Source organism: Geotrypetes seraphini, chromosome 6 (assembly GCF_902459505.1).
Source record: "Geotrypetes seraphini chromosome 6, aGeoSer1.1, whole genome shotgun sequence".
NCBI classification, from domain to species: Eukaryota; Metazoa; Chordata; class Amphibia; order Gymnophiona; family Dermophiidae; genus Geotrypetes; species Geotrypetes seraphini.
Window position 1 is genome coordinate 50,914,858 of NC_047089.1, and position 15,291 is coordinate 50,930,148.

Consider the following 15,291-nt stretch of genomic DNA (forward strand, 5'->3'; position numbering starts at 1 on the left):
ACTGGGAGAAGGAGAGGAGAAAGATGTCAGACCACTAGAGCGGGGAGAGAGAGGGAAGAGATGCTGCACAGGGATGGAGAGGAAGGGGGAGAGAGGAGGAGGAAATGGTGCACTGGAATAGGAAGGGTGGGGAAGGGAAGAGAGATGGGAAAAAAATGCTATTTAAGAAAAGATGGGAATAGGGGAGAAGCAAGAGAGAGAATATGGTACACATGGATGGAGGGGAGGAAATGGTGCACATGGGTGGATGAGAAGTTTCATAGTTTCATAGTTTTATTAAAATTTGATGAAACGCTAATCATAAAATCTTGAAGCGTTGTACAGTAAAATAAAGCTTTAAAAATGGGGGAGGGGTAACTAACACCAAATAACAAATGAAATATAATGTAGACCTAACAAACTAGATCAGAAGATAAACAGGAGAAGTTGCCTTCACAACAGTGAAGGGCACGAAAACAACAACGAAGGAGACCAGATGGTGCTCAGTCCTTTTATTATAAAACAAACTCGACACGATTTTGTTTCGGCCAAGAAGGCCTGCCTCAGGAGTCTAAAAAAAATGTGATGTGTATTGAAATTATACTTATTGAAATTATACAATTGTATCAGAAAACCTCCACGTGAAACAAATCGCACACACAAATTGCAGGACTTGAGGATAATTTCAGCCAACCGTTGAGGGCCACAATGGAGGAATTCTGGAGCTGAACGTTGGGGACCACTGCTGTAGACGCATCCATTAAAAAAAAAAAAAAAATTCTGTGGGATTGTCATCTTATTTGTATGTTGTCTTGCCTCCTTCCCTCTATCACATTTGTATACTTAGTGACACTGCGAATGCTGTTGTAGGTTTTCAGCAATGTTTTGCTAGCTGCCTGAGCAAGCAACTGAAGCACGACTGAAATTAACTGCCTGCAATCATTAACTTCTGCGAGCCATCACTGCACACCGTGAGACTTCCTTACTTAACTTTCACAGTGAAATCGTGACTATAGCATCATATGACAGATTTTTATGGTTGACATCTATATCACAAATGTTGCCATCCACTTTTCTGTTAAGTATTCTCTTGATTTGTCGTAAAAAAAATTATTACCGCATTCACCCGAGTCTTGCAGATTCATAAGAGAATTTGCAGCAAATATATTCATGTGGCAGTGTGCGATAGTGATAAAGAAAATCTGCCAAAGGCTGATTCTAAAACCAAATTAATGGTAAGTTTGGGGCCTTGGAGCTGTTGGTGCAGAAAATTTAATATTTGATCTTTATCTCCACTGCCTTTTCTTTTTTATTTGTTACCTTTTTCCCCGACTGTTCTTTTCTTTGTCACCCTCTTCTTGCTTCTTACCTCTTATCACTTCATAATCAGCCAGAAGCAAAGGGAACAAAGACAGGTATCCATTGTTAGATGGAGAGCCACTGAAACCTAGGAAAGAGTAGAGCATCCAGAGGACGGAGGCTGTCTGGAGGATAGTTTGTCCCTTTCCACTGAATTATCAAGGTGGAGGTTCCTGTTGCTTGTCAATAATTCATATACAGTAGAGAATGACATGGGGACACATTTGTCCCTGCCCCAGCAGGAACTCAATTTCTCCGTCCCTGTGAGTTTTGTTGCTCTCCCTGCCCCATTTCTGTAAGCTTTGCCTTAACCCAGTGGTCTCAAACTTGTGGCCTAGGGGCCACATGCGGCCCGCCAGGTACTATTTTGAGGCCCTCGGTCTGTTTATCATAATCACAAAAGTAAAATAAAACAGTTTCTTGATCATATGTCTATTTAGCTATAAATGACAATATTATTATTAAGACTTAGCCAAAAGGAAAGATTTATAAACTATAAAGAGTTTTACTTCACGCAAAATTGTCATTTCTTTAATAAGACATTAACTATTTTTTTCTGAGGCCCTCCAAGTACCAACAGATCCAAAATGTGGCCCTGCAAAGGGTTTGAGTTTGAGACCACTGCCTTAACCGCACAAGTCTCAAACATGATTTTAAAGTGTTTGAGGCTTGGGCAGATGAGGACAGAACTTAGGCATTGGTGGAATGAGGCATTATGACATCACAATCCGAGCTCTAGAATGTTGCTACTTATGATTTTAAAGTGTTTAAGACTTGTGCAGATGAGGACAGAACTTGCAGGAATGGGGCAGGGACAGGAAAATAACTTGCCGGGATAGTACGGGGAAAAATTTGTCCCAGTGTTATTCTCTAATACACAAGTCACCTCACTACATGTCACCTGAAAAGACTGGTCTTAGTCCCATGGTATGCATGTACATGTGGTTTTAATTTTCTTAGTTCTGACTGTCCAGATATCTCTAACTCTTCACATACCATGATGCAAACCTAGGATAGAATCGGCATTTGCACTGACATGGGTTGAGGTGGTGACCCTAACTTCCTCTCACCTGAGAGAGAGTTCGTAGGGAACATGGTACTTGTTCGTTTTTGTAATATACGTGTTACATAGTTTAAAAATGCTGTAAAATGGGAGAGTGTATTACTGTTTCACGTGAAATTAAGTTCATGGTGTTTTGTTCAGTTGAATAAACAAGGAGGTAATGATGCCTGATAATCAAATGAAGTTGTGTGGTGAATATATACCTTCATTGTCAGTTTATCTACAAAACTTAATGGATAATATTGTGCTGAAAATATGGCTGAATGGCCTATACTTTCCATATAAGCAGGGGCTGGCTTTGAGACAGTCTTAAGGGCAGGCCAAAAATGTTTCCAAATGGGAGGGATATTCAGTTACTATCTGGATAACTTACAGTTTGTTCTCGCTATTCACTGAGTTTAGGTTCTTAGAAAAGCCTGGGAATACCGAAGATGCAAATACAGAATCACTGATCTTATGGGAAAAAGGGTGTTAGATTCCTCTGCGACCCTGTTTATTGTACATTTCTGCTGCCTAACACCATAAAGTCATCATTTTGTGCACTCTTCTTGTATAGACCAGCTTGTTTATTATATGCTCCTTTTTATACATGATTTTATACTTCTTCTTTTTTTTTTTTTTTGGTAAAAACAATATTTTGATGTAACAATACTCACGCTCAGCTCTATGAATATCTTCATCCTCATGGGAACACACTCTGCATGACCGTGAATAAGTGAAAATGCCCATGAATAGCGAAAATAGGTTACTCTGTTTTGATTGAATAAGCAAAAATGGCCCATGAATAGTGAAAATGGGTTACACTTTATTTTGTGTGAACAAGTGAATTCATGAAGGCGGAGCATGTAGATAATGAGAAAGCGCTGTATCAGAATAGGCCTGAGTAACGGGCCTAAAAAATAAATGGATGGTTCTGGTGCATTGACTGTACTAATGGGCCATTTCTATAAGTTGGCACCCTCTTGTGGGCACCCCCAATTTTGTATGATGATATAACAGCATGCGAGTGCCCAGATTCTGTTATAGAATACCACCGTGACCCAGCATTGACATCTACATATATGCGAGTGTACTTATACCAGCCATAAATTTGGCACAACTGGAGTCATGCAAATGTGGCAGGGATGCAGATAACTGGTACTAATTCTGTAAGTTGCACATGTAAAATGGCAGCCCCACTAGTGCCCATTCCATGCTTCACCCATATGAGCACCCCCTGTGTTTACGTGCTATGCCACTTACACGCACCCTTACAGAAGGTGACGGGACTAAATCGCGCGAGACAACGGCGCGCCGACAACTGAGCGCAAGGTTGATGGCGCGCCGAAGAAAAGCACTATTTTAAAGAGCTCCGATGGGGGTGTGTGGGGGGGGGAACCCCACTTTACTTAACAGACATTGCGCTGGCGTTGTGGGGGGTTTGGGGGGTTGTAACCCCCCACATTATACTTAAAACTGAACTTTTTCCCTAAAAAACAGGCAAAAAGTTCGGTTTCAAGTATAATGAGGAGGGTTACAACCCCCCAAACCCCCCACAACGCCAGCGCGATGTCTGTTAAGTAAAATAGGGGGGTTCCCCACCAACACCCCCCGTCGGAACCCTTTAAAATAGTGCTTTTCTTCGGCGCGCCATCAACCTTGTGCTCAGTTGTCGGCGCGCCGTTGTCTCGCGCGATTTTGTCTATGAACCCTTACAGAATAGCACTTAGTTACTTTGCTGTCACTTAATGTTGGAAGTGTCCGCATACAGCAGAGTTCAGTAAATGGTGCTCATAATTCGGTGCTGTAAAAAAAAAAAAAAAAAAATCTGTGCTGAATGGTATTTTACAACAGGCATTTCTGGGATTGGCACCTTTTATAGAATAGCGCATAGCGCCGGGATCTGCGCTCAACTTTGGGCACAAAGGATTACACCAACAGAAATCTGATGTAAATCCTGGTGTGCGAGTTGTGCGCAAATCCTCATTATTAAGAACATAAGAATAGACTTACTGGGCCAGACCAATGGTCCATCTAGCCCAGTATCCTGTCTTCACAGAGGCCAATCCAAGTCACAAGTACCTGGCAAAACCCCAAATAGTAGCAACATTCCATGCTACCAATCCAGGGCAAGCAGTGGCTTCCCCCATGTCTGTCTCAACAGCAGACTAAGGCCTTTTCCTCCAGGAACTTGTCCAAACCTTTCTTAAAACCAGCGACATTAACCACTCTTACCACATCCTCTGGCAGTGTGTTTCACAGCTTAACTATTCTCTGAGTGAAAAAAATATTTCCTCCTATTGGTTTTAAAAGTATTATTCTGTAAGTTCGAGTGTCCCCATGTCTTTGTAATTTTTTACGGAGTAAAAAAAAAAAATCAATCAATCCTCTTGTACCTGTTCTGTACCACTTAGGATTTTGTAGACTTCAATCATATTTTCCCTCAGCCGTCTCTCCTTTTCAAGCTGAAGAGCAATAACCTCTTCAGTCTTTCCTCATATGAGAGGAGTTTCATCCCCTTTATCATCTTGGTCGCTCACTATTCTGTAATGCTGCATTATAAAGGAATGCCCATGACCACACCCCTTGCAGATCCACGCAGAAACACGTACCTGTTTACAGAATAGCGCTTAAGTGTTTTTGCGTGGATCTGCCATTTCTGCCCTGTTTTGGTATCTGTTAGAATGTTTTTCTGTGTAGAAGTAGCGCCTAACGCTTGGTGCCAGATACAGAATCCTGTTAACCTGTGAAAGGCTGGTATTCTATATATTTACATGCCCAAGTGACACTTAGGGCTGCTTTTACTAAGCTGTGCTAGCAGTTTTAGCGCACTCTACATGCTAACACCACCATTGAGCTGGCGTTAGTTTTTATGCGTAGCGCAGGGGGCAGCGTGCGCTAAAAACACTAGCGCACCTTAGTAAAAGGAGCCCTTAATTGTGGGCACCACTTGTAGAATTGTCAATTGTGTCCTTTGTTTTTAATCATATAGAAATTTAAAACCATAATCCCAATAATATGATTGTATCCTGTAGAGATTCTTCCAAATCTAATAATGAATTGTTGGTTCTTGTTGTTTCTAGCATCACCAGTGGGTAACGGATATATCAAACCTCCAGTTCCACCTGTTTCCAGCGCGCAGAGAGAGAAAGGACCTCCAACCATGTTGCCCATCAGTATTGACCCAGATAGCAAACCAGGAGAATACATCCTGAAAAGTCTGTTCGCAAACTTTACCACGCAGGCTGAGAGGAAGATCCGCATCATTATGGCAGAACCCTTGGTAAGTAAGAAAGGAGATTGAGTTTCGACGTTTACAGATACTTTTTCATTTATTTTCACGTCACATATTTTGGTTCAAGTATCTCTGTAACACAAATTTGATATATGCAGCATACACAGAAACACATAACAGACTGTCCTTACTCTATGGAGCTCATCAATCAAGTCAACGCAGATGAGACAAAGAAAAAGAACAAATGAGGCAGTGAGGTGAGCACATGAATACTAAAAACAAAACCATGAAGAAAGAGGAAATCAATTTAAGAGGCTTTATCTCATAAAACTTTAGGCGTAAATATTTAGCCAGTGGTGACTATTCAATGTTGGGCTTTATCCAGGCACCAGCACCAAATATCTCTGGACATGTGTGGCCGGCAAGCCCTTTAATGCTATCTATGAGGTCCTATTTGGGCAACTAACTTAACCAGTTAAGGGACAAGTCTACCATGACTCTATCTCCGAACTGCCTACTCGATAGCTGGTTTCAGATCAGGCAGTTAGGCCCAAATTCTTGAACTGGCGCTGATATCAGTGGCTGCATTAAAAGTAGCTGCCAATTGCATGTCAATCATGCATCAGCACCAGTTTTGGGATCGCCCTGACGTGAAAGATAGGCACCGGAAATGTAGGCCATGGTTTTCCGGGCCTACATTCCTGGCGCCTATCTTCACGTGAATTGCGCCTACTTACTCACTTTAGGTCGCCTAATGCCACTTCTGGTGTTGGCCAAGCCTACTTTGGTGTTCGGTGACCTATGTAGGCGAGATTCTGGCGTCAATTTTCTAGGTGCCAATGTGCGCATCAAATCTCAGTTAAAAACACCGTTTGGATTGTGTTTTTAATGGAGATATGGGCACCTAGAAAATCAGTGCTGGTTCGAGAATCTGGGCCTTAGTGCTGATATCCAGCAGTGCTGTCTAAGTTCCAAAGAATATGTGGATAGCCCCACATAGGCAATTTAACTAGACTGGAGCCTTGCCTTCCCAGTTACCATATATACTCGAATATAAACTGGGTTTCTGGGGCCAAAAAATTGGGCCAAAAATGGGGGGTCCCAGTTTAAATTTGGTCCAGCGCCCACCCAGCCCCCTCCCAAACTTGTTGCAGGCCTCCGCCGGGCCGCCAGGCTCTGCACCCTGTTCCCTCTTCCTGCCCTGTCCATCGTACCTCCTCTGCCGCTGGAATCCCTGGTGGTCCAGAGGTGTAGCAGGCAGGAGCGAGATTTCCCTGCTTCTGCCCCACTGTTAACACGGTCGGTCGCTGCCCTGAGTTCCGGCTTCAGCCACTGAGTGGTACCGAGCAGGAGCGCTTTGGTGCTGCTGCTTGGTGCTGGACGGCTTCCTGAATGGCTCCCACGAATTCTCGCGAGAACCTAGCGTGGTGGGCATGGGATGGGAAATATTGTGTAGTGGACATTTGAATTTGTAGCATGGTATAAATATGGTATGGCAAATATAGTAAGAAAGATACAATGTATAGAAGAGTAGAGTAGGAGGAAAAGATGACAGTATGACAAAATGTGGCAAAGCATTGTATGACAAAAACCATGATGTGGTCAAACATAGTGTATAGTTGATGATACGGTGGGATCTTGCACAGTGGAGGCTAAATATTATACCACAGGAGGTGACTTGGTAGGGTAGTGCATTATATAATGGACAATATAAAATTCGACAGTTCATGTTATGGTGGTGAAGGGCATCAGTGTTTGAAATTCGTGACAGCAGATGGCTGGTTTGGGAATTTGGGTAGCTGCACTCTCATAGAGGGTCATGGGAAGAGGTGGGTTTTTATTGCCTTCCTGAAGTTCAGTAGACTTTCTAATGATCTTATGTGGGTAGGTAGCTTGTTCCAGAGGCGCGGTCGGTAGTTTGAGTATGATCTTTTCCATGCAGTCTCGAGGTGGAGGGCGCATCCCAAGGGCACGCATAATCGGTTTTCTTGTAAGCTTAGCAGTCGATTTGAGGCGTAGGGTAGTAGTTTGATGGACAGTTAAATACCATAGCTGGTAGGAATCCCCAAGTCTTGGCATCTGAAGGCTCAGCAGCAACACTTTCAGTTGCTGACACTGGCACACTGTTTATGCTCAGTTCTTATGCATGAATTAAACATGCTTGAGGCATCAGCATTGTAGCACTACCATAGACTGCTTTAGTTTTCTGAAGGTCGACTGTCGAGTCTTCAGCTAGGCAAAAGTGGATGGGCCCAGGCCTCCCATGCCTGCCTGGGCCCATCCACACTTGACCTTGAAAACTTATAACATTTTCAAAATTGCCATTGGCTGCCTCTTGGAGGAAGCTGGCTCTTCCTTAGTCATCCAGTATGGGAGGGATGGTTTAATCTAAGTGAGTTCATCTCAGTTATTAATTTGTCTCCTTTTTTTGGCTATTGCTCTCATGCTTTTTATACCTTTTTCAACTATACTTTCAATATACGCATTTTTGCCCCACTGCAGCATGGCTTTTAATATGTTTAATTTAACATATATGTCTATGTATGGCATTTTGTTTAATTTTTAACACTATTGGTTCATGTATTTATTTGTAATTGCTATTCTTATAATTTTTTATATTATTGTCTTTTGCATCCAGTTTATTTTTAACACTATTGGTCTATGTATGGCAGTGCATTCAGCTATTTCATTTCATAGTTTTCCATATTATTGTTTATTGCATCCAGTGTCTATGCATGATATTGTTTTGTTTTTATTTTATGTTTTTGTATTATGTATATGTATTTTAATATCCCCTGAGGAAGGCGTTGTTCTAACACGCCAAAACTTGGATCCTAGTTGGGACTTTCAGTTTTGAATAAAGATACCCCCTTTTGGCTGACAGGACACCTCCCTTGCCTTTTTCTCTGTACTGTTAATCTAGGCATGGCCATGGTAGTGCCATTTCCTTTTTTTTTTTCCCTTAATCATCCTGACTGTGCTCCAGGTTATTCATGGACTTTGTAGTTGTTTTATACCTATGCTCTGATCAGGGCCTTTTCACAACTTTGAATTGGAGCTCTTTTGCCAACTCCGTGGTGCTCACGATTAGTCCTTATTTTGAACTGCACTACCCAGCAGAGGGAACCAGCAGGAACTACTGAATTAGTCCTGTCGTCATGTCGGTACAAGGTGGAGCCAGTTTGTGTGGTGTGAGCTTTTTAAAAAGCGATCGGTTACATCAGCCTGTCAAGTATTGAGAGCTGCTACTGGAATTCAAGGAGGCTGAATTGCTTACCCAGCCAAGCTACTCTGTGGTTTTGTTTTTTGCTTTCTTTTGTAGTGAATTCTGGAATGTGTTTTGTAATGTAGGATGTGTGGATATGTGGAACTAACACTATTTAAAGAAAACCAAAAAAACTCTGTGGAGTGACGATGTTCCTAAATGGACTTTATTTGAAAGTATCAAAGTTCCAAAGGTATACTAAAATCATCCACATAAAATAATTCCATCCACATAAAAGTAAATCATCCACATAAGAGCCTTAAAGGACCTAGTCCGCTAGGGATACAGGACCCCCAAAGGTACATTAAAATCATCCACATAAAATAATTCCATCCAAATAAAAGTAAATCATCCACATAAGAGCCTTAAAGGACATAGTCCGCTAGGGATACAGGACCCAACATGGTCCGCGTTTCGACAAAAAGTCTTCTTCAGGGGTCCCTGGGGGTCCTATAAAGGTGTGTACGTGGGAAACAATTGTGTGGTGAATCGGAAGTGAGACACTGCTTGCATTTAAACACTTTTTACTTCTAGGCTATAAGACAACAAATAGCCTGGACTTTCTTTAGCAGCCATATAACTTAAATTTATTTTTCTAGTCTACTTGCTAAGAAGTTGTTTATTTCTATATGTACTGTTGGGCTTGTGGCATACCATGGACACCTTTTGAGCTATGTTTTACTAGTAATTTTATTTTTGAATAGCTATATTTTGTAAGAAATAACACCCATAGTTAGGCATGGCTCAAATGATCACTTGGCCATCAGCAAAATGCAGTATTGTGTTTCAGTAAAGCAGCTGTCAGGAGGGAGTCTCTTGTGTTTTCTAAAGACATATGTGATGAATTCGTCAGTCACACAAGAACTGGCTTGAGCCAGACTTGGCAAGCCAGGGCTGCCACACCTGGGGGACAGATGACATCTTCTCTCTCCTGGCTGTCATTAACAAATCGCACACAAACTGGGGCACATTCATTGCTATTACTTTATTTATTAATTTGGATTTTGCTCACACTTTTTTGTTCAGTATTTGCCCGAGGTGAGTTTGCATTCAGGTACACTAGTTATTTTCCTGTCCCTGGAGGGCTCCCAATCTAATTTTGTACCTGAAGCAGTGGAGGATTAAGTGATTTGTGAGCAGGACTGGAATTTGAGCCAAGGAGCCCGGATGACGAGCTTGATGCTTTAACCACTAAGCTGTTCCCTGCAATAAGGTGCTAAATATTTTGGGATTTAAATGTGATTTTAGCATGCCATTTTACTAATATGCAGTGTGACTTGCTTAGAGATATTGCATGTAGTAAAATTTTTGGCATGCATTTTAGCAGAATATAAAAATTGTCACTATAAAACCCAAAGTGCACAGAGATATTATTTAGCACTTGACATTAGGAATTATATCATATTTGTTAATTATTTGTCTCTGCATGACTGGCGCATATGATAGTAGTTTATAAATCCACAAGGAGTGTGGAACTGGTTCATATGCTAGCACAGGGGTAGGCAATTCCATTCCTTGAGAGCCATAGGCAGGTCAGGTTTTCATGCAATAAATATGCATGAGAGAGATTTGCATCTCATGGAAGCAATGCATGCAAATGCATCTCATACATATTAATTGTGGATATCCTGAAAACCTGACTTGCCTGTGGCTCTTGAGGACCGGAATTGCCTACCCCTGTGCTAGCATATGAACCAGTGCTAGCATATTAGCTAAGAAAACAGGTTAAATATCTTTGATAAATGATTACATGAGAAGGAGTAGAGAATGACACAGGGACAAACTTTTCCCTGTCCCTGCTGGAACTTATTGTCCTGTCCCGGAGAGTTTTTTCCTGTCCCTGCCCCATCCCTGCAAGCTCTGTCCTCATCTGCACAAGCCTCAAACACTTTAAAATCCTAAGTGTTATGATTCGAGGCTTGTGCAGTTAAGGCAGAGCTTACAGGATTGGGGCAGGGGCAGGGACAGTGACAAAAACTGGTGGGGACAGGATGGGGAAAAATTTGTCCCAGTGTCATTCTCTAGTTGAGGGTTCAATCCCAGTTCTGCTCCTTGTGACCCTGGGCAAGTCACTCAGCCCTCCGTTGTTCCAGGTACCATAGGTAGATTGTGAGCCCACTGGGACAGATAGGGAAAATATGAGTACTTAGAGTATCTGACTACTATTCAATATGAACTGCTTAGCATATAAACAGTACTGTATATAAATAAATAAAAACAAATTCTGCTTCATGTACAGGATCATCCACAGTTTGGCAATAGTGGCCGATATCCTCAGCCTTTTACAGTACAGGGTGCCCACAAAAACACACTTTGATTTTAAATGGTTACAAAATCAAAACTTATTGGAATATGTTTATAAATAAGATGACAGCAAATGCAAGTCCCAAAAAGCACGGTTAGCAAGACCTTTTACAATTGCTTGCCCTTTCACCCTTATAAGCTGCAACTGGTGCAGAAGTTACAACCTTCAGACAGTGCAATGTGACAAAATGACCAGGTGTTCCTCAAGTGGCCCCTGAGATCACTGGACTTGACTGTTTGTGACTTTTTCCTTTGGGGGGTACGTGAAAGACAGAGTGTACGTATCTCTACTACCCACAGCTATGGATGATCTGCAGGAACGCATTACTGAAGCTATAAAAGCGATCACGCCGGATATGCTTCGGAGAGTCTGGTCCGAGCTTGACTATCGCATCGATGTTTGCCGAGTAACAGGTTGAGCACACATCGAGTGTATGTAATCAACAGATACCATATGAAACTCTGAGTTGATGAAACTTTAGCCTCAACGGTGAAAGAATATTCCAATAAATTTTGGTTTTTAATTTAAAATCAAGGAGCGTTTTTGTGGGCACCCTGTATATTATTTGAAAGTAGTACAAGTAGTTTGGCTAATAGCGATGAAGATACAGGATTGTGTAACTGTTATAAATATGCATGAGTAAATGTTTCTTCTGTTAAACCTTTCATTATATTTGTTTTTTAGGAAAAGCCGTTGACGAAATCTCTGCAGCGAGGCGAGGATCCCCTTTTTGATCAAGTAAGTCATACAGTACTTCAGTTGTCTAAATCTGATCCATGATTTTAGTCTGGGAAAGAATTGTTCCATTTTAGTAATCTCTAAACATAGCTACTGAACCCGTAAAATCATTTTTCCTTGTTATAGAAAATCTCTAAGGGTTCCTTGTACGAAGCCGCGGTAGCGGCTTAAGCGCACGTGACTTTTCATCACGCGCTAACCCCCAAGCTAGCCAAAAAACTACCGCCTGCTCAAGAGGAGGCGGTAGCGGCTAACGCGGCCGGCGGTTTAGCGCATGCTATTATGCACGTTAAACCGCTACCGCGCCTTCGTAAAAGGAGCCCTAAATCTCTGCACTCTGAAAATTGTACAGGTGAACCTGTACCCCCCCTATAAAACTTTCTTTATCTGGTTGAAAAGTTTATACTCTAGACAAGCTTAATGTATTTAAGCTACCTAGTACTATTTTTTTTTTTCCTTCATGAAATAAAAACTAAAGTACCTTCCTTCTAGCCCCAGAGTTAGCTAAGTGTTTGGCAGAAGAAATAAAATTGAATGTGGAGAAGGCAGTGAAGAGGTGCGCGGGGGAAGAGGAGAAGGGGCGCCAGCGCCCCTGTGAAAATGGTGCCTGAAGGAGACTGCCCCCCCTCCTCCCCCTTACTACTCCGCTGCCTCCAGGCCAAATGCCAGTGCAAAGAGAAGAGTTTTTAAGAGGGTACAAAATTTTGGATAGGAAAGCTCGGAATGAAGTTCAAGTGATAGGGAGTTCTAGAGTGTGGTAACAATTGCAAAAAAAAAAAAAAAAAGCAGAATGACGTGTTGAGCTTTAATCTTGCCAAATGACCTGAAGGGACTGTTAATTGGTGGACTGTTGCTGGTCAGAGAGTACAGATCAGTTTATAAAGAATGAGAAAAGATGCCAGGTAATGCAGGAGTTCAGTATGCATTGCTTTAAAAACCAGTGATGCTGTGTATAGTAGAGGCAAGCCAGTTGAGTCAAAATGCAGTCATTGACCACAAAAGCCAAACCGCTTAAAGATAGGACTACTATTTATATGGCCCGATCTAAGCAGTTCATTTATTTACTAGTGTTTAAGCCCGTTACATTAACGGGTGCTAGAGTAGATGTCTGTCTGTTTGTTTTTTTTCTTTGTCTCTCTCTTTCCTTGCACGCTGTCTGTCTGTCTGTCATTTTTTCTGTCTGTGTCCTCCCTATGTCCTTAGTGCCCTCAATGCCTCCTTCCTATGTCCTTAGTGCCTCCTTCCCATGTCCTTAGTACCCCTTCCTACGTCCTTAGTGCCCCAGTACCTTCCTGTGTCCTTAGTGCCCCCAGTGCCTCTGTTGTGCTTAGTGCCCTCAGTGCATCCTATGTCCTTAGTGCTCTCAGTGCCCCTTTCTATGTCCTTAGTGCCCCCAGTGCCTCCTTCCTATGTCCCCATCATTATCTTCCAGACTTTGTCCCACCCCCACCCTCCGATGCCAGCCTGCCTGCCTGCCTCCCATCCCCCTGAGCAGCATGTTTCCATTTAACCCCCCCACCCCCCGATGCTAGCCTGCCTGCCAACCCCCTGAGCAGCATGTTTCCATTTAACCCCCCCCCCCCGGCGCCGACCCTACCCAGCACACCTGAAACCCCTGTTGACCCTCCCAGCCGACCCTCCAACCGCTAGATGGCCGACAAACCTCCCAGCTCTAGCAGCGTCTGAGGCACAGTAAACACGCTGCTTTGTGGTCTTCTACTGCCCTAATTTCCTCTGCCGCATCTCTGATGATGTCATCAGAGATGTGGCGGAGGAAATCAGACCAGTAGAAGGATGCGAAGCAGCGTGTTTACTGTGCCTCGGACGCTGATGGAGCCGGGAGGTTTATGTTCATCTCGTGGTGGGAGGGTCGGCTGGGAGGGTCAACGGGAATTTCGGGTGTGCTGGGTAGGGTCGGCGCCCGGGGGGGGGGGGGGTGGAGTCGCGGTGTGTTACCTGCCACCGGTCATTAGAATAGAACAACAACGCGCGCATGCGTACTCTTACCTGCCACAGACCTACTACAGATCAGGGATCAGGGAACACGGCAGTAAGAGTGCGCATGCGCACTTAGCGTTTTATTATAGTAGATTAACTGCCTTTATAAAGAGATTCACCCAAGGCAGTGTACAGCAGGTACAGTTTAACATAAGACTTAAAATTTTATTAACACTATAAACAATAGTAAAATGACCAAATAGTATATATGTTTATATCAATGAGGAGAACTTGGCAATAGAGATTGAAACCTAATAATAGGACTAATATGAAACAGTATCAGAAAAATGCACACAGAGCAATTATATAACAGAAATATGATAAATATCAGTACAATACAAATAATGCCATAATAGACAATGGGGAAGAACATTCAAATAATGATGATGTAATACAAATTTACTTATGCAGTAAATATTAACAAATCTCTGACTCTGGAATGCCCAGAGTTCGCTCTTTTGAATTCAGACCTAACTGGTAATTTACTGAGACAACCGGTTAAGTACCACTGAAAATGACCACTTAGCCGCAGCCAAATGATTTAGATGGTTGGCAGCCATTTGCAGCCAGTTTAAAGAGCTCTGAATATTGGCCAGGTGATTTGCTAAGCTGGGGGGTCACTGCTGTTTAACCCAACAAAATGATGCCTTTTATAATTAGCCCCCAGATATCATGGTGCACTTTACACGGCTTGACTTAGGATACGTAAAGCGAAAGCAGGAAAAGTATAGTCCTCATTTGGATCATTAACTATAGTGCAGTTTTAGATGTAGTGATGTTTTAGATAATTTTTAGTAAGCAAGCTAGCTAGATCCCAAGTAGTAAAACAGATTTTATGCTGCTTATCCTAGGAATAAGCAGTGGATTTCTCCAAGCCATTTCAATAATGGCCTTTCGACTTCTCTTTTAGGAAATTATCCAAGCCTTTTTAAAACCCTGCTAAGCTAACTGATTTCACCACATTTTTCGGCAACGAATTCCAGAGTTTTAATTACATGTTGTGTGAAGAAATATTTTCTCCAGTTTGTTTTAAATCTACTACTTAGTAGCTTCATCGCATGCCCCCTAGTCCTAGTATTTTTAGAAGGAGTGAACAAGCGATTCATATCCACCCTTTTCACTCAGTATTTTATAGATATTGCTACATATTGCTGAACACATGGATATATAGGGCTAGATTCACTAATTGACATCCAAAGTTATGCACCAGGAAGCTCCACGCTAAGTTAGAATTCTGGAAAGTATGCTGTATGCAGAGAGTCCTCTCTAACAGTGCACAATTTATGCCTAACTCTGAATGCTTGTCAAAGGCTGGTATGTAAATGCACCCAACTACTGTCAGGAGCATAAGTCCAAGTATACTAAAACCA

General features: G+C 42.3%; 1 protein-coding gene across 7 annotated transcripts in view; it reads left to right on the forward strand.

The window, feature by feature from the left end:
* The window catches only part of FRY (FRY microtubule binding protein), a 501,309-nt gene that overhangs the window by 115,664 nt on the left and 370,354 nt on the right, over positions 1-15,291 (forward strand). For all 7 annotated transcript variants that reach the window (XM_033948462.1, XM_033948457.1, XM_033948458.1 and 4 more), the window contains exons 2-3: positions 5,464-5,663; positions 11,870-11,923. In XM_033948462.1, coding sequence (XP_033804353.1) covers positions 5,464-5,663; positions 11,870-11,923 — 254 coding nt within the window. The remainder of the gene's footprint in view (positions 1-5,463; positions 5,664-11,869; positions 11,924-15,291) is intronic.